Consider the following 26,270-nt stretch of genomic DNA (forward strand, 5'->3'; position numbering starts at 1 on the left):
ATATGATGATGCAGCAGATGTGCAGGGAGGTACAGTGGTTGGGCAGATGAGGAAAGGGATACATTGATGGGACAGATGAGCAGGGGGTTACAGTTGTGAGGCAGATTTGTAGGAGGTACAGTGGTGGGAGCGGTGAGAAGGGGCTTCAGCAGTGGGAAAGAAAAGCAGGGGGGTACAGTGATTGGGCAGATGAACAGGGGGTAACAGTGGTGGGAAAGATGACCGTGGGGGTCACTGTTGGGGCAGATGAGAAGGGGGTTCAGTGGTGGGACAGAAGAGCAAGGGGATACAGCAGTGGGGCAGATGTGAAAGGAAGTGCATTGGTGGGACATATGAGCAGGGGGGTTACGATGGTTGGATAGAAGAACAGGGGGTACAGAGGTGGGGCAGATGTACGGGGGGAGGTACAGTGGCAGGGGAAGAGGAGAAAGGAGGTACATTGGTGGGATAGATGAGTAGGGGGTTACAGAGGTGTGGCAGAGGAGCAGAGGAGCAGGGGGTTACAGAAGTGGGGCAGATGTGCAGAGGAGAAAGGAGGTACATTGGTAGAACACACAAGCAGGGGGTTAGAGTGGCGGGGCAGAAGAACAGGGGGAACAGAGGTGGGACAGATGTGCAGGAGGTACAGTGGTGGGGCAGATGAGAAAGGGGGTTACAGCGGTGGGGCAGATGAGAAAGGGGGTTACAGTGGTGGGGCAGATGAGCAGATAAGTTCAGTGTTAGGGCAGATGAGAAGATAACTGAATGGTGAGACATAAGAGCATGGGTGGGGGTACAGCGGTGGAGCAGATGTGCAGGAAGGTACAGTGGTGGGGCAGAGGAGAAAGAGGGAATATTGGTGGGGCAGATGAGCAGGGTGTTACATCGGTGGGACAGAAAAGCAGGGGGGGTACAGTGGTGGGGCAGATATACAGGGGGCATAGTGGTGGGACAGATGAGCAAGGGGGCACAGTGGTGGGACAGATGTTCAGGGGGGGGACAGTGGTGGGACAGATGAGCAGGGGGCACAGTGGTGGGGCAGATGAGCAGGGGGCACAGTGGTGGGGCAGATGTGCAGGGGGTTACAGTGGTGGGGCCATGGGCGTCCGCAGAACTTTTTCCAGGGGGGGGGCATAATTTTAAGGCCACTCGTGCTCTGCCCCTTTTCGACAATCTCATGAAAATCTTTCCACTGGTAATACATATGTGTTATATAACAGATAATTAATCTTCACTTTGTATTGAAAGTTACTCTGGCGGCTGTGTTCCATGCCCATATAGCCTAGAGAATGTACATCTTTTTACATTGCAATACATCTGTTGTGGCCATATTTTGATCTCATACTGTCACTGTATAGGCTGTTTTCATCAAGATAAAAATATGGTAACAACAGATGTATTGCAATGTAAAAAGATGTACATTCTCTAGGCTATATGGGCATGGTATGCAGCCACCTGAGTAACCTTGCGGACGGCCATGCTTTCAAAAACCAGCCCTGGAAAAAATGTCATACCAGCCTCACAGCATTATTATACCAGCCCAACAGCATAACGTCATTATTTTCTTGTTCATGAAAGGGAAAACCATACATTTTAAAGAACATTTGATGAAGAGAGTATTAGATATAGATATGAAATCACATAGGGCTTTTATATATATATATATATATATATATATATATATATATATATATATATATATATATATATATATACACATACATACATACATACACACACACACACAATCAATATTCAATATTCAAATTCCAGTTAATAGTGGTAAGTGATCAATCATCAAGGGGGACCCCAGAAACTCAGAACGTGGGGGGGACCACCTTCTAAAGAAAGAATACTCTAAGATAAGGGGGGTGGGTTACTAATATAAGGAGGAAACCCTTTATATCAGTGCCCCTTACATTATCATATTCACTCCCCCCTTACATCAGTGATGCAAATGCAGCCTCACTGTGTCCATCAACTGCAGCCTCACTGTGCCCATCATTGCAGCCCCTCCTGTGCCCCATGTCTCAGTCTGCAATCCCTGTCTGTGAAAAGGTGTGTTGTTGATGCTCGGTGCGGTACCTTGCATCCCAGCAGGATATCCATAACGGCCAGCAACAGGCAGGGTCTGTTCTCGTTTTGGATGGGGATGGTGCTCCTTCCAGAGGATCTGTCTGCTCTGAGATGGAGTGGTCCCTGGCCACCTGCACCTTCAGCCGTCCTCATTTTCCAGCCCCAGTCAGCCTGCCCTCTGGTCCTGGGGAAGTGGAGAGCACTGGGTGGGAGTTGGAGAGAAGGGGGAGCAAAGAGTACTGGCAGGGTTGGAGAACACATGGGTGGGGGAGTGGAGATCACAGGGGTGGGGAGCGGAGAGCGCTAGGGGGGAACTTGAGAGCACTGGGGGGCCAATAAGAACAGGGGTAGAGAGCATGGTAGGCTAAGAGCACTGGGGGGTCTAAGAGTGTGGGGTGGTGAAGAGCACTGGGGGGGCAGAAAAACAGGGGTGGAGAGCACGGGGGCTGGAAAGTACTGGGGGGTACAAAGAGCAGGGGGGAGTGGAGAGCAATGGGGGGGAGCTTGAGCGCACCAGTGGGGGCCAGAAAGAACAGGGGTGGATAGCACGGGGGACTGGAGAGCACATGGGTGGGGGCAAAATGCAGGGGGAGTGGAGAGTGCTGGGGGGGAGCCAAAAAGAACAGGGGTGGAGAGCACAGAGGGTAGAGAGCACTGGGGGGGCTGGAGAGCCCCAGGGGGGCAGAAATAACAGGGGTGGGAAGAATGGGGGGCTGGAGAGCACTGGGGTGGGGGCTAGAGAGTTAGGGGGAGAGTTGAAGAGCACTGGGGGGAGAAAGAACAGGGGGGAGAGCACTGGGGGGGGGGGAAGAACAGGGGGAGAGCACTGGGGGGAGAGGAGAGCACTGGGGGGGGGGGGGGAGAGCACTGGGGGGAGAACAGGGGGGAGTGGAGAGCACTGTGGGGGGGAGAACAGGGGGGGAGCACTGGGCGGAGTGGAGAGCACTGGCAGGAACAGGGGGAGAGCACTGGGGGGGGGAGAACTCTGGGATGGTGGCTAGAGAAGGATGGGGAGAGCTGGAGAGCAGCAAGAACAGGGGAGGAGAAAACTGTGGGGGGGGGGGGGCAGGAGAGTGTGGTGGTGGAGGAGAGCACTGGGGGGGGGGCAGGAGAGTGTGGTGGTGGAGGAGAGCACTAGGGGGAGCAAGGGGTAGAGCACTGGGGGGAGTGGAGAGCACTGGGATGGTGGCTAGAGAAGGATGGGGAGAGCTGGAGAGCAGGGGGGCAGCAAGAACAGGGGAGGAGAGAACTGTGGGGGGGGGGGGCAGGAGAGTGGTGGTGGAGGAGAGCACTGGGGGGGCAGGAGAGTGTGGTGGTGGAGGAGAGCTCTGGGGGGGCAGGAGAGTGTGGTGGTGGAGGAGAGCACTGGGGAGGGCAGGAGAGTGTGATGGTGGAGGAGAGCACTGGGGGGGGCAGGAGAGTGTGGTGGTGGAGGAGAGCACTGGGGGGGGCAGGAGAGCACTGGGGGGCAGGAGAGCACTGGGGGGGCAGGAGAGTGTGGTGGTGGAGGAGAGCACTGGGGGGGGCAGGAGAGTGTGGTGGTGGAGGAGAGCACTGGGGGGGGGGGGGGCAGTAGAGTGTGGTGGTGGAGGAGAGCACTGGGGGGGGGCAGGAGAGTGTGGTGGTGGAGGAGAGCACTGGGGGGGCAGGAGAGTGTGGTAGTGGAGAAGAGCACTGGGGGGTCAGGAGAGTGTGGTGGTGGAGGAGAGCACTGGGGGGCAGGAGAGTGTGGTGGTGGTGGAAAGCACTGGGGGGCAGGAGAGTGTGGTGGTGGAGGAGAGCACTGGGATGGTGGCTAAAGAAGGATGGGGAGAGCTGGAGAACAGGGTGGGCAGCAAGAACAGGGGAGGAGAGCACTGGGGGGGGCAGGAGAGTGTGGTGGTGGAGGAGAGCACTGGGGGGGCAGGAGAGTGTGGTGGTGAAGGAGAGCACTGGGGGGGCAGGAGAGTGTGGTGGTGGAGGAGAGCACTGGGGGGGGGCAGGAGAGTGTGGTGGTGGAGGAGAGCACTGGGGAGGGGGGGGCAGGAGAGTGTGGTGGTGGAGGAGAGCACTGGGGGGGGCAGGAGAGTGTGGTGGTGGAGGAGAGCACTGGGGGGGGCAGGAGAGTGTGGTGGTGGAGGATAGCACTGGGGTGGGGGCAGGAGAGTGTGGTGGTGGAGGAGAGCACTGGGGGGGCAGGGAGCACAAGGTGAACTGGAGACAGTAAAATAAGTTGGATAGGAGAACCGGCAGCCCCCACCCCGCCGATCCTCCTATCCAGGCAATGTGGCACAAAGGAAGGGCTGTACCTGCAGCATCTCCTCCTGTGGATCACAGCGCTGGCTGGCTCTGTGTTCGGCGGCCACTCTGTAACACGGCCCCGCCCCCTCAGACCGGCTTGTGTGATAGGCGGAACATTGATTCTCTCTACTATCACACGAGCTGGTCTGAGGGGGCGGGGCCGTGTTAGAGAGCGACCGCCGAACACAGAGCCAGCCAGCGCTGTGATCTAGAGGAGAGAGCGGAGGATGCAGCCGCCAGCGGACTCAGTAAAAAACACTTGGGGATTCCAGGGGGGGCACTTGACCCCCCTTGCCCCCTGCTGTGGACGCCCATGGGTGGGGCAGATGTGCAGGGGGTTTCAGTGGTTGGGCAGATGAGAAAGGGGTTACAGTGGTGGGGAAGATGAGAAAGGGGTTACAGTGGTGAGGAAGATAAGAAAGGGGTTACAGTGGCGGGGCAGATGAGCAGGGGGTTACAGTGGTGGGTCAGATAAGAAAGGGGGTACATTGGTGGGGCAGATGAGCATGGGGTTACAGTGGTGGGACAGAAGAGCAGGGTGGTACATTGGTGGGGCAGATGTAAAGTTGGTTACAGTGGTAGGACAGATGAGCTGGGTAGATCAGTGGTGGGGCAGATGATAAAGAGGTTACAGTGGTGGGGCAGATGAGAAAGGGGTTACAGTGGTGGGGCAGATGAGCAGGGGATTACAGTGGTGGGTCAGATTAGAAAGGGGGTATATTGGTGAGGCAGATGAGCAGGGGGTTACAGTGGTGGGACGGAATAGCAGGGTGGTACAGTGGTGGGACAGATAAGCAGGGTAGTACAGTGGTGGGGCAGATGTGCAAGGTAGTACAGTGGTGGGGCAGATTAGCTGAATTGGGGCTGATCTAAGGTGTGAAGGTGCATGAATTAGGGCTGGTCTGAGGTGTGAAGGTGCATGAATTGGGGCTGGTCTGAGGTGTGAAGGTGCATGAATTGGGGCTGGTCTGAGGTGTGAAGGTGCATGAATTGGGGCTGGTCTGAGGTGTGAAGGTACATGAATTGGGGCTGGTCTGAGGTGTGAAGGTGCATGAATTGGGGCTGGTCTGAGGTGTGAAGGTGCATAAATTGGGACTGGTCTGAGGTGTGAAGGTGCATGAATTAGGGCTGGTCTGAGGTGTGAAGGTGCATGAATTGGGGCTGGTCTGAGGTGTGAAGGTGCATGAATTGGGGCTGGTCTGAGGTGTGAAGGTGCATGAATTGGGGCTGGTCTGAGGTGTGAAGGTGCATGAATTGGGGCTGGTCTGAGGTGTGAAGGTGCATGAATTGGGGCTGGTCTGAGGTGTGAAGGTGCATGAATTGGGGCTGGTCTGAGGTGTGAAGGTGCATGAATTGGGGCTGGTCTGAGGTGTGAAGGTGCATGAATTGGGGCTGGTCTGAGGTGTGAAGGTGCATGAATTGGGGCTGGTCTGAGGTGTGAAGGTGCATGAATTGGGGCTGGTCTGAGGTGTGAAGGTGCATGAATTGGGGCTGGTCTGAGGTGTGAAGGTGCATGAATTGGGGCTGGTCTGAGGTGTGAAGGTGCATGAATTGGGGCTGGTCTGAGGTGTGAAGGTGCATGAATTGGGGCTGGTCTGAGGTGTGAAGGTGCATGAATTGGGGCTGGTCTGAGGTGTGAAGGTGCATGAATTGGGGCTGGTCTGAGGTGTGAAGGTGCATGAATTGGGGCTGGTCTGAGGTGTGAAGGTGCATGAATTGGGGCTGGTCTGAGGTGTGAAGGTGCATGAATTGGGGCTGGTCTGAGGTGTGAAGGTGCATGAATTGGGGCTGGTCTGAGGTGTGAAGGTGCATGAATTGGGGCTGGTCTGAGGTGTGAAGGTGCATGAATTGGGGCTGGTCTGAGGTGTGAAGGTGCATGAATTGGGGCTGGTCTGAGGTGTGAAGGTGCATGAATTGGGGCTGGTCTGAGGTGTGAAGGTGCATGAATTGGGGCTGGTCTGAGGTGTGAAGGTGCATGAATTGGGGCTGGTCTGAGGTGTGAAGGTGCATGAATTGGGGCTGGTCTGAGGTGTGAAGGTGCATGAATTGGGGCTGGTCTGAGGTGTGAAGGTGCATGAATTGGGGCTGGTCTGAGGTGTGAAGGTGCATGAATTGGGGCTGGTCTGAGGTGTGAAGGTGCATGAATTGGGGCTGGTCTGAGGTGTGAAGGTGCATGAATTGGGGCTGGTCTGAGGTGTGAAGGTGCATGAATTGGGGCTGGTCTGAGGTGTGAAGGTGCATGAATTGGGGCTGGTCTGAGGTGTGAAGGTGCATGAATTAGGGCTGGTCTGAGGTGTGAAGGTGCATGAATTGGGACTGGTCTGAGGTGTGAAGGTGCATGAATTGGGGCTGGTCTGAGGTGTGAAGGTGCATGAATTGGGGCTGATCTGAGGTGTGAAGGTGCATGAATTGGGGCTGATCTGAGGTGTGAAGGTGCATGAATTGGGGCTGGTCTGAGGTGTGAAGGTGCATGAATTGGGGCTGGTCTGAGGTGTGAAGGTGCATGAATTTGGGCTGGTCTGAGGTGTGAAGGTGCATGAATTGGGACTGGTCTGAGGTGTGAAGGTGCATGAATTAGGGCTGGTCTGAGGTATATAGGTGCATGAACTGGGGCTGGTCTGAGCTGTGAAGGTGCATGAATTGGGACTGGTCTGAGGTGTGAAGGTACATGAATTGGGGCTGGTCTGAGGTGTGAAGGTGCATGAATTGGGGCTGGTCTGAGGTGTGAAGGTACATGAATTGGGGCTGGTCTGAGGTGTGAAGGTGCATGAATTGGGGCTGGTCTGAGGTGTGAAGGTGCATAAATTGGGACTGGTCTGAGGTGTGAAGGTGCATGAATTAGGGCTGGTCTGAGGTATGAAGGTGCATGAATTGGGGCTGGTCTGAGGTGTGAAGGTGCATGAATTGGGACTGGTCTGAGGTGTGAAGGTGCATGAATTGGGGCTGGTCTGAGGTATGAAGGTGCATGAATTGGGGCTGGTCTGAGATGTGAAGGTGCATGAATTGGGGCTGGTCTGAGGTGTGAAGGTGCATGAATTGGGGCTGATCTTAGGTGTGAAGGTGCATGAATTGGGGCTGGTCTGAGGTGTGAAGGTGCATGAATTGGGGCTGGTCTGAGGTGTGAAGGTGCATGAATTGGGGCTGGTCTGAGGTGTGAAGGTGCATGAATTGGGGCTGGTCTGAGGTGTGAAGGTGCATGAATTGGGGCTGGTCTGAGGTGTGAAGGTGCATGAATTGGGGCTGGTCTGAGGTGTGAAGGTGCATGAATTGGGGCTGGTCTGAGGTGTGAAGGTGCATGAATTGGGGCTGGTCTGAGGTGTGAAGGTGCATGAATTTGGGCTGGTCTGAGGTGTGAAGGTGCATGAATTGGGACTGGTCTGAGGTGTGAAGGTGCATGAATTAGGGCTGGTCTGAGGTATATAGGTGCATGAACTGGGGCTGGTCTGAGCTGTGAAGGTGCATGAATTGGGACTGGTCTGAGGTGTGAAGGTACATGAATTGGGGCTGGTCTGAGGTGTGAAGGTGCATGAATTGGGGCTGGTCTGAGGTGTGAAGGTACATGAATTGGGGCTGGTCTGAGGTGTGAAGGTGCATGAATTGGGGCTGGTCTGAGGTGTGAAGGTGCATAAATTGGGACTGGTCTGAGGTGTGAAGGTGCATGAATTAGGGCTGGTCTGAGGTATGAAGGTGCATGAATTGGGGCTGGTCTGAGGTGTGAAGGTGCATGAATTGGGACTGGTCTGAGGTGTGAAGGTGCATGAATTGGGGCTGGTCTGAGGTATGAAGGTGCATGAATTGGGGCTGGTCTGAGATGTGAAGGTGCATGAATTGGGGCTGGTCTGAGGTGTGAAGGTGCATGAATTGGGGCTGATCTTAGGTGTGAAGGTGCATGAATTGGGGCTGGTCTGAGGTGTGAAGGTGCATGAATTGGGGCTGGTCTGAGGTGTGAAGGTGCATGAATTGGGGCTGGTCTGAGGTGTGAAGGTGCATGAATTGGGGCTGGTCTGAGGTGTGAAGGTGCATGAATTGGGGCTGGTCTGAGGTGTGAAGGTGCATGAATTGGGACTGGTCTGAGGTGTGAAGGTGCATGAATTAGGGCTGGTCTGAGGTATGAAGGTGCATGAATTGGGACTGGTCTGAGGTGTGATGGTGCATGAATTGGGGCTGGTCTGAGGTGTGAAGGTGCATGAATTGGGGCTGATCTGAGGTGTGAAGGTGCATGAATTGGGGCTGATCTGAGGTGTGAAGGTGCATGAATTGGGGCTGATCTGAGGTGTGAAGGTGCATGAATTGGGGCTGATCTAAGGTGTGAAGGTGCATGAATTGGGGCTGGTCTGAGGTGTGAAGGTGCATGAATTAGGGCTGGTCTGAGGTATGAAGGTGCATGAATTGGGACTGGTCTGAGGTGTGAAGGTGCATGAATTGGGGCTGGTCTGAGGTGTGAAGGTGCATGAATTGGGGCTGGTCTGAGGTGTGAAGGTGCATGAATTGGGGCTGGTCTGAGGTGTGAAGGTGCATGAATTGGGGCTGGTCTGAGGTGTGAAGGTGCATGAATTGGGGCTGGTCTGAGGTGTGAAGGTGCATGAATTGGGGCTGGTCTGAGGTGTGAAGGTGCATGAATTGGGGCTGGTCTGAGGTGTGAAGGTGCATGAATTGGGGCTGGTCTGAGGTGTGAAGGTGCATGAATTGGGGCTGGTCTGAGGTGTGAAGGTGCATGAATTGGGGCTGATCTTAGGTGTGAAGGTGCATGAATTGGGGCTGGTCTGAGGTGTGAAGGTGCATGAATTGGGACTGGTCTGAGGTGTGAAGGTGCATGAATTAGGGCTGGTCTGAGGTATATAGGTGCATGAACTGGGGCTGGTCTGAGCTGTGAAGGTGCATGAATTGGGGCTGGTCTGAGGTGTGAAGGTGCATGAATTGGGACTGGTCTGAGGTGTGAAGGTACATGAATTGGGGCTGGTCTGAGGTGTGAAGGTGCATGAATTGGGGCTGGTCTGAGGTGTGAAGGTGCATGAATTGGGACTGGTCTGAGGTGTGAAGGTGCATGAATTAGGGCTGGTCTGAGGTATGAAGGTGCATGAATTGGGGCTGGTCTGAGGTGTGAAGGTGCATGAATTGGGACTGGTCTGAGGTGTGAAGGTGCATGAATTAGGGCTGGTCTGAGGTATGAAGGTGCATGAATTGGGACTGGTCTGAGGTGTGAAGGTGCATGAATTGGGGCTGGTCTGAGGTGTGAAGGTGCATGAATTGGGACTGGTCTGAGGTGTGAAGGTGCATGAATTGGGACTTGTCTGAGGTGTGAAGGTGCATGAATTAGGGCTGGTCTGAGGTATGAAGGTGCATGAATTGGGACTGGTCTGAGGTGTGAAGGTGCATGAATTGGGGCTGATCTAAGGTGTGAAGGTGCATGAATTGGGGCTGATCTAAGGTGTGAAGGTGCATGAATTGGGGCTGATCTAAGGTGTGAAGGTGCATGAATTTGGGCTGGTCTGAGGTGTGAAGGTGCATGAATTTGGGCTGGTCTGAGGTGTGAAGGTGCATGAATTGGGGCTGATCTGAGGTGTGAAGGTGCATGAATTGGGGCTGGTCTGAGGTGTGAAGGTGCATGAATTGGGGCTGGTCTGAGGTGTGAAGGTGCATGAATTGGGGCTGGTCTGAGGTGTGAAGGTGCATGAATTGGGGCTGGTCTGAGGTGTGAAGGTGCATGAATTTGGGCTGGTCTGAGGTGTGAAGGTGCATGAATTGGGGCTGATCTGAGGTGTGAAGGTGCATGAATTGGGGCTGATCTAAGGTGTGAAGGTGCATGAATTGGGGCTGGTCTGAGGTGTGAAGGTGCATGAATTGGGGCTGGTCTGAGGTGTGAAGGTGCATGAATTGGGGCTGGTCTGAGGTATGAAGGTGCATGAACTGGGGCTGGTCTGAGGTGTGAAGGTGCATGAATTGGGGCTGGTCTGAGGTGTGAAGGTGCATGAATTGGGACTGGTCTGAGGTGTGAAGGTGCATGAATTGGGGCTGGTCTGAGGTATATAGGTGCATGAACTGGGGCTGGTCTGAGCTGTGAAGGTGCATGAATTGGGGCTGGTCTGAGGTGTGAAGGTGCATGAATTAGGGCTGGTCTGAGGTATGAAGGTGCATGAACTGGGGCTGGTCTGAGGTGTGAAGGTGCATGAATTGGGGCTGGTCTGAGGTGTGAAGGTGCATGAATTGGGACTGGTCTGAGGTGTGAAGGTGCATGAATTGGGGCTGGTCTGAGGTATGAAGGTGCATGAATTGGGGCTGGTCTGAGGTGTGAAGGTGCATGAATTGGGGCTGGTCTGAGGTGTGAAGGTGCATGAATTGGGGCTGATCTTAGGTGTGAAGGTGCATGAATTGGGGCTGGTCTGAGGTGTGAAGGTGCATGAATTGGGACTGGTCTGAGGTGTGAAGGTGCATGAATTAGGGCTGGTCTGAGGTATATAGGTGCATGAACTGGGGCTGGTCTGAGCTGTGAAGGTGCATGAATTGGGGCTGGTCTGAGGTGTGAAGGTGCATGAATTGGGACTGGTCTGAGGTGTGAAGGTGCATGAATTAGGGCTGGTCTGAGGTATGAAGGTGCATGAACTGGGGCTGGTCTGAGGTGTGAAGGTGCATGAATTGGGGCTGGTCTGAGGTATGAAGGTGCATGAATTGGGGCTGGTCTGAGGTATGAAGGTGCATGAATTGGGGCTGGTCTGAGGTGTGAAGGTGCATGAATTGGGACTGGTCTGAGGTATGAAGGTGCATGAACTGGGGCTGGTATGAGGTGTGAATGTGCATGAATTGGGGCTGGTCTGAGGTGTGAAGGTGCATGAATTGGGACTGGTCTGAGGTGTGAAGGTGCATGAATTGGGGCTGGTCTGAGGTATGAAGGTGCATGAATTGGGACTGGTCTGAGGTGTGAAGGTGCATGAATTGGGACTGGTCTGAGGTGTGAAGGTGCATGAATTGGGGCTGGTCTGAGGTATGAAGGTGCATGAATTGGGACTGGTCTGAGGTGTGAAGGTGCATGAATTGGGGCTGGTCTGAGGTATGAAGGTGCATGAATTGGGACTGGTCTGAGGTGTGAAGGTGCATGAATTGGGGCTGATCTGAGGTGTGAAGGTGCATGAATTGGGGCTGGTCTGAGGTGTGAGAGTGCAGGATATAAATTTTTCAATACTACCCAAGTAGTTTAAAGCATTTACTTTATAAAAAATACTTTAAGTGATTGAGAGTGTAAAGTTGAATTTTTTTTGTTATAAAATCGGCACTCTCAATTTCTTTGAAAACATTTTTCGGCATACTGTGCTCAAAAGGTTGCCTAACCCTGATGTAGAGGATCCAGAAGGCTAGATTTCACAATGTGAGCTTTAATAATCTGGCAGATTATAAATAAACATCATAGTACTCACAAAGACCGGATATGTCCTGTTGCAGAGTTCCTGTGAGAAAGCCTGGAAAGGATGCATTGTTCCTTGCAAGTGCTCCAGCGGATATGTCTGAGGCTGAATGTTAAGAAATGTCTGCCAAATACAAAAAGACAGGTTAATTAATAAATATGACATATTAAACAAAGTAATCACTGCAGGTAATGCTTCTCGGTATTAAAATACAAAATTAAAGTGTATGAGTGATTACATGAGTAATTTTTAGTTACGCCACCCACCTAATTAATAATCAATCAGTTGGTAATCAATGGTGGGTAACTGCAAATCTATGTGACTGTGGTTTCCCTTAACAATATACCTCTGCATTTTGGACGGAGTTGCAGCATTGTCCAACCAGCTGTCTGCTCACTGTATAGCTATACATATGTATATTTCAAATTACAAGTACAGTTTATACCTCCACCTGCCCTCAACCAGAATGCATGTGCTTCCACTGTGGAGTCACTCATCAGTCAGTGATAGGAACTACAGATATCAGGGTGCCTTGACGTGGTCTGTACCTTCGCATATGTTTGCAAATGTCTGCAGACTAAACCCCTGTTTTTTAACGCATACTGTTAGACAGGCTGATTCAGTTGTCCGCGAGCTGGTTGGTAAGTAAGCTTGGAATTTTTCCTTAGATTTATCCTTGGCCTTGTTTATATCTATTTGCCCTCCAATTCTGCTTACTGGTATGGCCAGTAATAGGTGGGGGTAGTGGACCTCTTTTTTGCAACAATGCTATATTGGTCAGGCTGCACACTGACACCTTTGCAGTCAGTTTCTGGGTGCTCAGTGTGCACCTGTACTTTTAAGAAGGGTTGGGCTCCCTTCAGTTCACCTTCCCTCCACCTACTCATCAGAATGCATGTGATTCCACTGTGGAGTCACTCATCAGTCAGTGATAGGAACTACAGTTATCAGGGTGCCTTGATATGGTCTGTACCTTCGCATGTATTTGCAAATGTGTGCGGACTAAACCCCTGTTTTTTAACGCATACTGTTAGACAGGTTGATTCGGTTGTCAGCGGGCTGGTTGGTAAGTAAGCTTGGAATTTTCCTTGGATTTATCCTTGGCCTTGTTTATATCTATTTGCTCTCCAATGCTGCTTACAGTTAGGCCCCTTTCACACCGAGCCGCCCCGGGTGTCAGCAGTAAAGTGGCGCTATTTTTAGCACCACTTTATCGTCGTTTTAGCGGCACTATTCGGCCGCTAGCAGGGCGGCTTTAACCCCCCACTAGAGGCCGAAAAGGGGTTAAATCTGCCTGCAAAACACCACCAGAGCATAGTTTTGCCGGCTGTATCGCAGCAGTGCCCCCATGATTTCAATGGGGAGCAGCGGTGAGTTCACCGTTCCTTCACCGCTCCAAAGAAGCTGCTGGCAGGACCTTTTCTGATTCCCTGCCAGCGCACCGCTCCAGTGTGGAAGCCCTCAGGCTTTCACACTGGAGACAATGGAGCAGCTGTTTTAGGGTGGTTTGCAAGCGCTATTTTTAACAATATAGCTCCTACAAAACGCTCCAGTGTGAAAGGGGTCTTATGGCCAGTCATAGCTGGGGGTAGTGGACCCCTTTTCTGCATACCTACAGTCTGATGTAGGAAATGGAGCAATAAGCGTGGATGCTACAGTTCTGCATGTACTACATAACAAAATCTGGTAAAGAAAAGTATGTGTAGATTGCAGGGGCCAGGGGGTTTGTCTAGCCTTAGATTCCACTTACTGCTCATTATGACATGTAAATCTCAGACACATCAATAAAAGGCTGATATTCTGCACTTTGGCTTACCAAGTGGTTAACAAAAAGACCAGTGGTGTAATTACAGGTATAGCAGCCCATGCCCATGCTCATGCAGAAGCTATGGGGTCTGGGGGGTGAAGGGGCCCCTTTGCTGTTAAGGAAAATTAAACTGTGAAGGCCTTCGAACTAGAACTGCTGCAGTCACAAACACAGGAATAGCCATTAGGATAATGCACTAGTCACAGATCCTCTTGTCTGCAGTAGGGAGCATTTGTTAAGGTGTCTTTGCAGTGTAGATTTATTACCCCCCAAAACTCCAGCTACAGCCGAGTCACTTTAAGCTTAACCCTGTATGCCAAATGTAATCAAAAATCCCAGCATGTATCCCTAGCTAAAACCAGATAAGACCATTTAAAGAGTTCGTCTTGGGGATATAGAGAAATGATGTGCAAGATGAATTATGCCACAATATAAAATGGTCCTATTATTGCTACTACAAGTCTTGTTATATGCATACCTTGTGTTAAGATTGGCATGCATATTGTCATAGTTGACATTGCCAAGTGCCATACAGCGAGGTCAGTCTCATCAAAACTTTGCTATGGGACCCATGATCTACCCCTTGTCAGGTCACCTAGAGCCCAGGTGACAGGTGCACACCATAGGGTTGGGGGTGCACCGCTAGGCTGCGGACCCTACGGCTGACGGCTGCAGACGGGGGACAGATCCCACTGGGGTAAGAGCGTAAGATTCCCCGGGGCGCGGAATCTAAGAGCCAGCTGGTGTTCACCAGAGCTTCGAGTGGTGAAGATGATCTTGGCTGCAACTGGCTCCAGGTCGCGACCCCCAGGGTCCCCCAGCTCACACCCACAGTAGGGAACAGGAGGATAGGGATGGTGAGGGACAAGCCAAAGTGGGGGCCACAAGCAGAACAGAATAGTCGGGTACACGCCAATAGGTCAGGGTCACAGGCAAGCAGGGATGGTCAGAACACGCCAAGGTCGGTAACGGAAATCAGTAGCAGAGCACACGACAGGAAACAGGAAGCTAATACACAAAGGAATACACAATGGTTGATCAGCACTGAGCCCTGCAGTGCACAGGTTTATATAGGCTCCCTGATAGGGCCTGGGGTGGAGCCATGCTTAGAGGAGAGGTTATAAAAACCACCAGGTGGAAGTAGCTGGCTTCTTAGTCTGAAGACATGAGGGAAGGTAAGCAAACACAGGAAGATCACTGCATAACCATGACAGTACCCTCCCTCTTACGAGGCCTCCCCCTTCCCTGCCTGGGTCCAGGCTTAAAGGGAAACTCCAGATGGAACCTCCTTAACAGACAGGGAGCAAAGACCTCAGATGCAGTGATCCAATACCTCTCCTCAGGACCCAACCCTTTCCAAAGTACGAGGTATTGAAGAATGCCTTTACGGAGCCGGGAATCCAAAACTTGACTAACCTTGTATTTTAGATTATCCTCAGAAACCAAAGCAGAGGTAGGGAGAGGACGAGAGGACTTGGGGACTAAAGGCTTTTTAGGAATGGGTAAGGGCATGAGAAGATCAGGAGTCTGAGCAGGGACCCCCTCACCCTTAAAGTTGAGTTGGGCATCCATCACAGGACCACCAAACTGGGCAGAGGTCAGTGGATCCCTGAGGTCAGGTTGGTTAGGGGGTGACATGTCGCAAGATTTAAGCTGGATAGCAGAAACACAAACAGAACCCTGAGAAAAAGATTAAAAACCCCTCCTGGCCGAATGAGGTATTCTATCCAAAGGATGGATTGAGCCTCTTAAATGGGGTTGAACGGACATAGTAGTAGTAGTAGGGTGAGGCTGGGTCACAGAAGGTCCTGAACAAGAAGCAGGAAGCTCATAGGGCATGGGCTGGACTGGCATAAGTGGTGTGGAGGCCGACTGATTAGTATTGTCAGATGTGGCGACCATCTCGATCGCATCACAAGGCATAGTGACTCTGGAACTTGCAGACAAGTTAGCCTGGCTGTGCGTCCAAGGGAGATTAGGGACAGGCAGAGGTAAATGGTTATGCGAACTGGAGCGAATGATCGACTCAGGTTCATAGGTGGGCTCCTCATCCAGAGTATCACATGACCCAGAGAGTGCACCAGTCCGACTATTGCAGGACGCGTCCCAGAGATCGCCATATACAGCAGAAAAAGCAGAAGATACTGGGATGGTGGTAACGGGAAGTCTCTCCTTTGGGGTACCCTTGAGTAGGCAGGAAGAGGAACAGGAGGAACCCCAAGCCAGGATCCGTCCAGCAGACCAGTCAACGTGTGGAGAATGGAGCCGAAACCAAGGAAGACCAAATATGATAGGAGATGAAGCCTTAGGTAAGACAAGGAAGGATATCCACTCCTGGTGGAGTGTCCCTACTGACATCTTAACAGGAATAGTCTGGAAGCGGATAGGGCCCTCGGGGAGGACCGTGCCATCAATCGCCAAGACCACCAATGGTGTTGTAAGGGGCAAAAGGGTAAGTCTCATGGAGGATGCAGTTTCCCAATCCATGAAATTGGCAGCGGCTCCAGAATCAAGATGTGCTGAGACCGAACGAGAGGAAGCACCGACATGAAGCAACACAGAAAGGAGAAGACGAGACGGTGAAGGTGATATTTCAGGGTCTAATACTCCACCTTCCAGATGTATTAGCCCTGAGCGTTTTTCCGGACGAAGAGAACAAGTGTCACGGAAATGACCTTTAGCCCCACAATAGAGGCATAGGCCCAGAGTTCTGCGCCTAGCGCGTTCCTCGGGAGATAACTTAGTCCAGCCCAACTGCATAGGTTCCTCGGTAGGCAGGGGGTGCTCCTCGAATCGAGGAGAAGGGACTGGGGACTCAGGCTGCCTAAAGAACGGGGAGTGCTGGCGTCTTTTTTCCAGGGCCCTCTCCTGAAAGCGAATATCGATCTGGTTACACAAGGTGATGACACTGTCCAAGTCAGCAGGAAGGGATCTTCCTGCTAATTCATCCTTCACTCTATCAGAGAGGCCATGTAAAAAGGTTGCAACTAGGGCCTCATTATTCCAGCTCAATTCAGCTGAGAGGATACGGAACTGAAGAGCATACTGTCCCACAGAAGCGGCCTCTTGACGGAGACGTAAAAGAGCGCTAGCCGCTGAGGAGACACGACCTGGTTCCTCGAAGATATTCCGAAAAAGTTTCAAGAAATCAGACAGGCTAGACACCACTGGATCATTCAGTTCCCACAGAGGGGCGGCCCAAGCCAACGCCTCGCCGGACAGGAGGGATATGATATATGCGACTTTTGCCCGATCGGACAGGAAGTTTTGCGGCTGAAGTTCAAAATGAATTGTGCATTGGCTGAGGAAGCCCCTGCAGGCCTTGGAGTCCCCAGAGAAACGGGACGGAGCTGGCAGTACTAATGAATGCGTGGATGCGACTGGTGCGATAGGTGCAGTCGCAGATAGCGGTTGAGGTTGTTGAACTGGGGGTCCTAATGAGGCCTGAACCTGTTCAAAACGGGATGCCAAATCCTGAAGGAATCGCGTCACCTGCGTCTGATGCGATTCTTGGGTCTCAAGTCGCCGAACTAAGCTCTGCAATGGATCATCTGCAGGAAGCGGCACGTCAGCTGGGTCCATGGCTGATCAAACTGTCAGGTCACCTAGAGCCCAGGTGACAGGTGCACACCATAGGGTTGGGGGTGCACCGCTAGGCTGTGGACCCTACGGCTGACGGCTGCAGACGGGGGACAGATCCCACTGGGGTAAGAGCGTAAGATTCCCCGGGGCACGGAATCTAAGAGCCAGCTGGTGTTCACCAGAGCTTCGAGTGGTGAAGATGGTCTTGGCTGCAACTGGCTCCAGGTCGCGACCCCCAGGGTCCCCCAGCTCACACCCACAGTAGGGAACAGGAGGATAGGGATGGTGAGGGACAAGCCAAAGTCGGGGCCACAAGCAGAACAGAATAGTCGGGTACACGCCAATAGGTCAGGGTCACAGGCAAGCAGGGATGGTCAGAACACGCCAAGGTGGGTAACGGAAATCAGTAGCAGAGCACACAACAGGAAGCTAATACACAATGGTTGATCAGCACTGAGCCCTGCAGTGCACAGGTTTATATAGGCTCCCTGATAGGGCCTGGGGTGGAGCCATGCTTAGAGGAGAGGTTATAAAAACCACCAGGTGGAAGTAGCTGGCTTCTTAGTCTGAAGACATGAGGGAAGGTAAGCAAACACAGGAAGATCACTGCATAACCATGACACCCCTGACACAGTTCATTTTTAGATTGTAAGCTCTAATGAGCAGGGCCCTCTGATTCCTCTTGTACCAAATTGTAATGCAACTTTAATGTCTGCCCTCATGTTGTAAAGTGCTGCACAAACTGTTGGCGCTATATAAAACCTGTATAATAATAAATTATCAAATCCACCTATAAGCAATACCAAAATCCATAATGATCCTACCTCTAGTAGCTTAGATATGTTTCAGGGTTCATTCATTTCAGGGTACATGGGCTGGCATGAGTTTTAGACACACAACTTTATATCTTTAAAATACCTTTTTTTTCTAATAGACTGCAAAACTGTGCATTGCTTTATTCAGGCTATCTATTTTTTTTTTTAAAAGCAGCAAAATACATGACAATGCACTTGTTGTGAACCAACCTTAATGATTTCAATTCTGTTGAAATTCTTAAATTCTACCAATGAAACATCACCTTATATGCATTTTCTTACCTCCACATTCCTTACATATATTATTAAGTTTTCTTCCAGCTGGGAAACAAAATTTGCCATTCTGTGAAACTTTTCAGCCAAGCTGTCAAATTCTTTGTCTTCTTTCTACAAGCAAAAATAGCTCCTTTAATGGAATCCTTACAAAAATTATTATTAATAACAATAATAATAATAATAATCATTAATATGAATATATATTAAGGGGTTCTATAGAGTGCCTGATTTCACACATTGTCTGGAACATATATTTTATTTTATATATATACACACACATACATACACACATAAATCCAAAGCAGCTGATTATACTCATTATAAACAATTATTCATAACTATAGCGTTCTGGCATGGAAACACTATTGAGTCAGTAGAACCTGATACGTACATGTTGACCTGAAGTGTTCACTAAATCCTTCCCAAACAAAAGATTGCAGTTATTATTGAATTTTTTATTTTTTTTTGAAAATTCTTTTAATTGGCTTTCAAGTTCAGATACAAAACAGAGCATAACCAGGCTTGGTCCACATACATTACAATAAAGCAAGCAGTCTAAAAAAATAAAACCTTAAAAAGTAGCCCCGCTATTGGCACTAGAACAAAACTACATGCTCCAGTAACTTCTGTGATTGTTAGTGTATTGTAGGTATCAGCTACGTGGGGTAGTATTAAGCAATCATTGAATTTCGATGATGATTTCTAAGATTATATATATATATATATATATATATATATATATATATATATATATATATATATTGCCTTTTTTTAAAGTTCGTACACTTCAGTTGCTGTAACTAAGCCATTTTCACACCAAAAAAAAAAATTAAATACGTCCCTTGGTCCTCAAAGGGCTAAAACTACTTAAGTCCTGGTTCACACCTATGCAGGTTACAGTTTGCATATTCCAGGTGCATTTTGTTTTTTTCAATGCATATTTCTGATCCATTGAAGTCTATGGAACCAAAAACCAGAAAAAAGTCCCTTGCCCTTTCCATAAAATACTCAGATGTGAACGTGACCCATAGGAAACCATGTTAAATGGACTGTAGAGTGTTTCTGCAAAACTGAAAACACCTGGCGTGAATCAGGCCTTATGGCATATTTTATTGACATATAACTATATTTTCTATCTATAAATATAAGCACTGATGTTAAACACCCTGAAATTAATTTTTATTGTTACAATACAGCGCAGCCAAATTGACATACCTTGGGAGACATGCCTGCCTGTTGTCTTAAAAACGTGCTTAACCTGTTCGTTTTCTTACTGATAGTGTGGGTATTCAGCTTAGATAGTTTTTCTCTCAACGACCTCTGGTCTGACTGCAGATACTTGGACGCTATGCACAAACAATAAAACATTTTTTTAATGTAATTTATTTTTTTCTTATTTAATGCAACTTGTAATAAGCCTAGGCAATTTAAACTGAATACATGATGAACACAATGCATATGCAGAGTTAACCTGCTGTGAAAAAAAATCACATGGCAAAAGGATCACTAGATCCAGAGGTATAAACAGCTGAATTTAAATTTTTATTTGAAATTCTGACTTTTCCTAGATTATTCTTGCTTGTCTTCACCCCTTCCCATCTTTTGAGCTTCCCTGTTGGCCCTAAAATACGATTGATGGCATCACTGACCAATAAAGGGCTTGGGGAGTAGCTGAAGATCAGCTTTTATAAAACAGGAATGTTCATGGACAGCCTCAGCAGCCTACATTTCTGGAATAATTAATCATCTAGGCCAGTCTTTCTCAACCTTTTCAATGCAAAGGAACCCTTGAGTTAACTTTCCGGTCTCAGGGAACCCCTACTACTAATTACTATATCTACATCTCGTGATAAATTAGTGTGATGGTTAGTGGGAAGAATGCTCCGTACAACTATGGTGGTTGGGAAGTATTACCCCCTTACAGATAGCTAAAAATATCAATGGCGTCAGAGGGAACTTATCTGAGAGGCACAAGTGGCTCATTGCTCAAGGAACCCCTAGCAACATCTGGAGGAACCCTAGGCTTCCATGGAACCCTGGTTGAGAAACTCTGATCTAGGCATTTTTGCTTTCATTGAAGCTTGAAACTTGGCTTATGTGCTTTTACATTAAATCACCAGTCTGAATTGTCCATATTTATGATAGGCTTACTTTTAGGCTGCATTCACACCTGAGTGTTGCATTTTTGCGTGCATTTTATTACAGAATTTTTATGTGATTTTAGTGCTCGTCATTTTTGTATTAGCCAATAGGGAACAGTACCATCTGTGACCTCACCTCTTTCTGTAGGATTCTTATTCTTCCGCTATCTGATTTTGTTATCCTACCTACACCAACACTACTGACACTGATACCTATTTTAAGTTTATTTTTTATTTTTTTGGGTAAGGGGGTTAGGCTGTATCCCTAACTGTTGACCCCCAACCTTGACTCTAATCTTGACACTAGAAAAAATCCTGACACAAACCTAGATAAAAACCCTGATATAGCCATTTTTTCTTAATATTTTTATTTTAAAACACACACATTTTTACATTTTTCTTCTCTAGACTGCTCCATCTTGCCAGAATATGGTGTATAAAAGGGCTATCTGGTAATGTCCTGTATGAAATTATGTAATTTTTTTATTGTACAGCTTAAAAATGAGTATATAGCATGTATAATTGTGCATATCGCGCATTTGCGCACACACAATGCAATTTTTCTGGAGCTCAAAACGTTCTAAAAACTCTGCAATCTGCTTGATTTGAGCTTCAAAAGAAGTTCCAAAACTGCTTTGAGCTACAGGCGTTTCAGCGATCAGGTGTGAACAAACACCATAGAGAATAATTGATTTTTTTATGTTGTTGTTTTGAGTGTTTTGTAGTTAGCTTTAAGCTAAAAAATGCTCAGGTTAATGCGCATGGTAAGGTTCCACAGGCAGCTAATAAAATAGAGAATCCAGTAAACATTGCCTGCCAACTGTCAGTGATGTCCAGATCAAAAGCTGACCTGAGCTGAAAGGATTATGAAACAAGACATTTCTGTGCAGTGTGGAGATAGTGTGCGTCATCATTGTGCACGAGGCGGTCGGATGGTCCCACGGCCGTGCTTTGTTATATTGTGGTTTTGAAAAAGCAATTTTTAGGGAAAAAATACACTTTAATGAATTAAAAAAAAAAATTGCAATAATTACCCCAATTTTTTTGTATAATGTGAAAGATGATGTTACACAAAGGGTTAAAAATAGATACCCAACGTGTCAAGCTTTAAAACTGCATGCGCTCGTGGAATGGTGACAAACTACGGTACCTAAAAATCTCCATAGGCGACGCTCTAAACGCCTTTCTTTACAGGTTACCTGTTTAGAGTTACAGAGGTCTAGAATTATTGCTCTCACACTAATGTTCATGGCAATCCCCCACATGTGTGTTTCGAATACTGTTTACGACCTACATATGTGTTCGCTTCTGCGCACGAGCACAGAGGGATGGGGGTGCTTTACTTTTTTTTTAAATTATTATTTTACTATTTACACTGTCCCTTTAGTTTTTTTTATCACTTTATTCCTATTGCAAGGAATGTAACCATCTTTTGTAATAGAAATAAAGATGACAGGTCCTCTTTATGACCCCAAATCTCTTCTTTACCTTTAAAGCAAAAAATGGGAAAAAAAAAAAGTTTTGATCTTTCGCTTAAAAAAAAAAGTGGCATCATGACGTCGCTACGGTCCTCCAAGTCCATAGAGTCGATCAAAGAGTGTTAACTCTTTGATTGCCTATGGAAGCAGCCGGCCACAGTGTTGGTTCGTTTTTCTCAGGCGATATGGTGGAAACGGTGTGTATATATATATATATATATATATATGCATTGTGGTTCAGTAGTTAAAGTCGCCCACACAAAAAAGCAAGCAGGAATGCGAATTTCTGATACTCGAAGTGTAAATGGCGTCTCAACCATAAAATGAAAGTGTTACTAAACCCAGGATCCTGCATTCACTATATCTGGTCTCCGACAGTACACAGAACATAGAAATGAAATTATGTTAGTAAATATAAAAAGCTTAATACCTTTTCTCATCAGCAGTATATAGCAGTCTTGTGACTTCTATCAGAGTCAGACCAAGCACTGGTTAAAGCTTGCAGGAGCAGTTTTCATTCAGCTCTGAATGTCCTAAGAGGCTGCATAAAACCCACCCTCTGTCTGAAAAGTGCTGATCACATGCATTCTCCCAAAAAAAAACTCTAGCAGGACACACCAAACTGAGCATGTGCAGAGTGCCTCCTAGGGCTCTGTTCTATTAGCAGATGATTTAGGAAAGTAAAAGAAGGGGAGGATCAGAGAGACAGGATCACACAGCCTTTTTACACAATGCAGTGTATTAACCCCTTAGGTTCCACAGTGAGTATAACAAGCATGCTTTACTTCATATACAGACTGATTTTACTGTTGTATGTTTAGTAACACTGACCGCTTTCACACTGGGGCGTTTTTTTAGGCGCTTTAGCGTTAAAAAAAGCGCCTGTAAAGCACTTGAAAGAAGCCTCATCTGCAGTCCCAATGTGAAAGCCCAAGTGCTTTATGAGCCCTTTCACACTGCCAGTGCCCGAAAAATGCTGGTAAAGCGCTGCTAGTTTAAGCTAGTGGCGCTTTACCAGCGTTTTTCTAGCACTAGCGGGGTGCTTTTAACCCCCCGCTAGTGGCCAAACAAAGGGTTAAAAGCGCTTACAAAGCACCGCTGCCAAAAGTGCTTTGCAGGCGCTTTGCAGGAGTTTTGCAGGCGCTTTGCAGGAGTTTTGCAGGCGCTTCCCATTGATTTCAATGGGAAGGGGCGCTTTAGGCGCGGTGTATTCACCGCTCCAAAAGCACTGCAAAGAAGCTGCTTGCAGGACTTTTTTTATGACGCCCTGCCAGCGCAGCGCCTCAGTGTGAAAGCACTTGGGTTTTCACATTGGGATTGTAGATGAGGCTTCTTTCAGGCGCTTTACAGGTGTTTTTTTAACGCTAAGGCCGCGTACACACGGGCGGACTGTTCGCCCAACCTTGTCCGCTGAACAGTGTTTGGGCGGACAGTCCGCTCGTGTTTGGGCTTTCAGCGGACAGTTTCAGCGGACAGTTGGACGGACAAAGTCTTTCGGAAATTCCGAAAAACTGTCCGCTGAAACTGTGTTTGAGCGAACAGTCCGCCCGTGTGTGGGCCTGTCCGCTGTACTTTCGAAATGAGCGGACTGTTCCCGCTCGGAAAGTCCGCCCATTTCGAGCGCGTGTACAGGTAGGCGGGGCCCGCGAAGGAGACGTCGCGGGCTCCGCCGCCTGGAATGGGCTTAAAGAGGAACCCCAACGCCGAAAAAAATCGGCGTGGGGGTTCCCCCAAAGTCCACACCAGACCCTTGCCCGAGCACGCTACCCGGCCGGCCAGGAAAGGGGGGCGAGCGAGCGCGCCCCCCCTCCTGAGCCGTACCAGGCCGCGTGCCCTCAACATGGGGGGTGCCTTGGGGAAGGGGGGGCCGCGCGGCCCCCCCCACCCCAAAGCACCTTGTCCCCATGTTGATGAGGACAAGGGCCTCTTCCCGACAACCCTGGCCGTTGGTTGTCGGGGTCTGCGGGCGGGGGGCTTATCGGAATCCGGGAGCCCCCTTTAAGAAGGGGGCCCCCGGATACCGGCCCCCCACCCTATGTGAATGAGTATGGGGTACAATGTACCCCTACCCATTCACCTGTGAAATAAAGTACAAAAAAAACACAACACAGGGAAAAAATATTTTATTGCACAGCTCCGGGGGTCTTCCGTCTTCGGGGGTCTTCTCGCCGGACTCCTCCGCTATCTGTGTGTAGCTCTTTTACTAGCGGAGGAGTCCGGCTTTCTTCCTCCCCGCCGCCGGCCTCTTCTCCCGACTTCGGGGGTCTTGTCCCCCTCTTCGGTTCTTCTGCCGGGCCACCGCGCCTTCTTGTAGCTCTTTTACAGGCGGTGGCCCGGTCTTCTGTCGCCGCTGCCTTCCGTTCTTCTGTCGCCGCCTTCGGTTCTTCTGCCGGGCCACCGCGCCTTCTTGTAGCTCTTTTACAGGCGGTGGCCCGGTCTTCTGTCGCCGCTGTCGTCGCCGTCGCCGCCGCCTTCCGTTCTTGTTCTTCTTCTTGTTCTTCTTCTTCTTCCCCAGGAGATGTTGACACGTCGCTCTCTCCGGCCGGAATGCCAGAGCCGCGCTGTGCGGTCACTTATATAGTGACAATGGGGCGGTGTCACATGGTATATGTCACATGGGTTGGTCACATGGGTTGATGTCACATGGGGACTATGACATCGTAAGGGGGCGGGGTCACCATGTGACCAACCCATGTGACATATACCATGTGACACCGCCCCATTGTCACTATATAAGTGGCAGCGGAGCGTGTCCCTGGCATTCCGGCCGGAGAGCTCGTCGAGTCAACATCTCCAGGAGAAGAAGAAGAAGAACAAGAAGAAGAACAAGAACGGAAGGCGGCGGCGGCGGCGACGACAGCGGCGACAGAAGACCGGGCCACCGCCTGTAAAAGAGCTACAAGAAGGCGCGGTGGCCCGGCAGAAGAACCGAAGAGGGGGACAAGACCCCCGAAGTCGGGAGAAGAGGCCGGCGGCGGGGAGGAAGAAAGCCGGACTCCTCCGCTAGTAAAAGAGCTACACACAGATAGCGGAGGAGTCCGGCGAGAAGACCCCCGAAGACGGAAGACCCCCGGAGCTGTGCAATAAAATATTTTTTCCCTGTGTTGTGTTTTTTTTTGTACTTTATTTCACAGGTGAATGGGTAGGGGTACATTGTACCCCATACTCATTCACATAGGGTGGGGGGCCGGTATCCGGGGGCCCCCTTCTTAAAGGGGGCTCCCGGATTCCGATAAGCCCCCCGCCCGCAGACCCCGACAACCAACGGCCAGGGTTGTCGGGAAGAGGCCCTTGTCCTCATCAACATGGGGACAAGGTGCTTTGGGGTGGGGGGCCCCCCCTTCCCCAAGGCACCCCCCATGTTGAGGGCACGCGGCCTGGTACGGCTCAGGAGGGGGGGCTCGCTCGCCCCCCTTTCCTGGCCGGCCGGGTAGCGTGCTCGGGCAAGGGTCTGGTGTGGACTTTGGGGGAACCCCCACGCCGATTTTTTTCGGCGTTGGGGTTCCCCTTTAAGCCCATTCCAGGCGGCGGAGCCCGCGACGTCTCCTTCGCGGGCCCCGCCTACCTGTACACGCGCTCGAAATGGGCGGATTTGCCTCCGCCTTACGTGGGCGAGTCCGTTCATTTCAAAAGTTGAGCGGACTGTTTGGCAAACAGTTCGCTGAAACAGTCCGCTCGTGTGTGGGCAAGTCCGCTCATGCAAATTTTGAGCGGACTGTTTGCCGAAACTGTTTGACGAACAAGGTTGGGCAAACAGTCCGCGCGTGTGTACGCGGCCTAAGGGACCTGAAAAACGCCTGAAAAACACCCCAGTCTGAAAGGGGTCTTTAAGGGAGCCTTTCGCACTATGTACAAAGTGTATGAAAATGCATGTGCTCACCACTGATAGCATAATGAAACAGCTTCTGCAGAAAATGGACTGCCATATATTTTACAGAGACTCTGTTGTTTGCCTTAGGTGATCTGTTCATCTGTGAAGGGTTGCAGTTCGGTAAACTTGTCAAACAATGAAATTCCATCTGTGCAATATTGTATCAATTCTGTGTAGCAGTTCACCCTCTGAAGTAGCTGATTCATAACACTGTCAGTGGTGGGAATATTTACAATTGTGCTCATAAGTTTACATACCCTGGCCGAATTTATGATTTCTTGGCCATTTTTCTGAGAATACAGTAACACAAAAACTTTTCTTTCACTCATGGTTAGTGTTTGGCTGAAACCATTTATTATCAATCAACTGTGTTTACTATTTTTAAATCATAATGGTAACAGAAACTACCCAAATGACCCTGATCAAAAGTTTACATGCCCCAGTACTTAATACCAAGTATTGCCCCCTTTAACATCAATGACAGCTAGGGATGAGCCAAACACCCCCTGGTTTGGTTTACGGCAGAACATGCAAACTGACAAAAAGTTTGTGCAAACACCGTTAATGT

The 26,270-nt window shown here is 49.7% G+C and overlaps 1 protein-coding gene across 1 annotated transcript in view; it reads right to left on the reverse strand.

Annotated features, from left to right (window-relative positions):
• Positions 1-26,270, reverse strand: part of ARHGEF37 (Rho guanine nucleotide exchange factor 37) — a 155,777-nt gene that overhangs the window by 51,846 nt on the left and 77,661 nt on the right. The window contains exons 8-10 of the mRNA XM_077472708.1: positions 19,428-19,558; positions 18,219-18,323; positions 11,745-11,855 (exon numbers count right to left, since the gene is read on the reverse strand). Of these exons, the coding sequence (XP_077328834.1) occupies positions 11,745-11,855; positions 18,219-18,323; positions 19,428-19,558 (347 nt within the window). The remainder of the gene's footprint in view (positions 1-11,744; positions 11,856-18,218; positions 18,324-19,427; positions 19,559-26,270) is intronic.

This window comes from Lithobates pipiens, unplaced genomic scaffold, assembly GCF_037356315.1.
Source record: "Lithobates pipiens isolate NorthernLeopardFrog02 unplaced genomic scaffold, aLitPip1_a1.2 Scaffold_8, whole genome shotgun sequence".
Taxonomy (NCBI): Eukaryota; Metazoa; Chordata; class Amphibia; order Anura; family Ranidae; genus Lithobates; species Lithobates pipiens.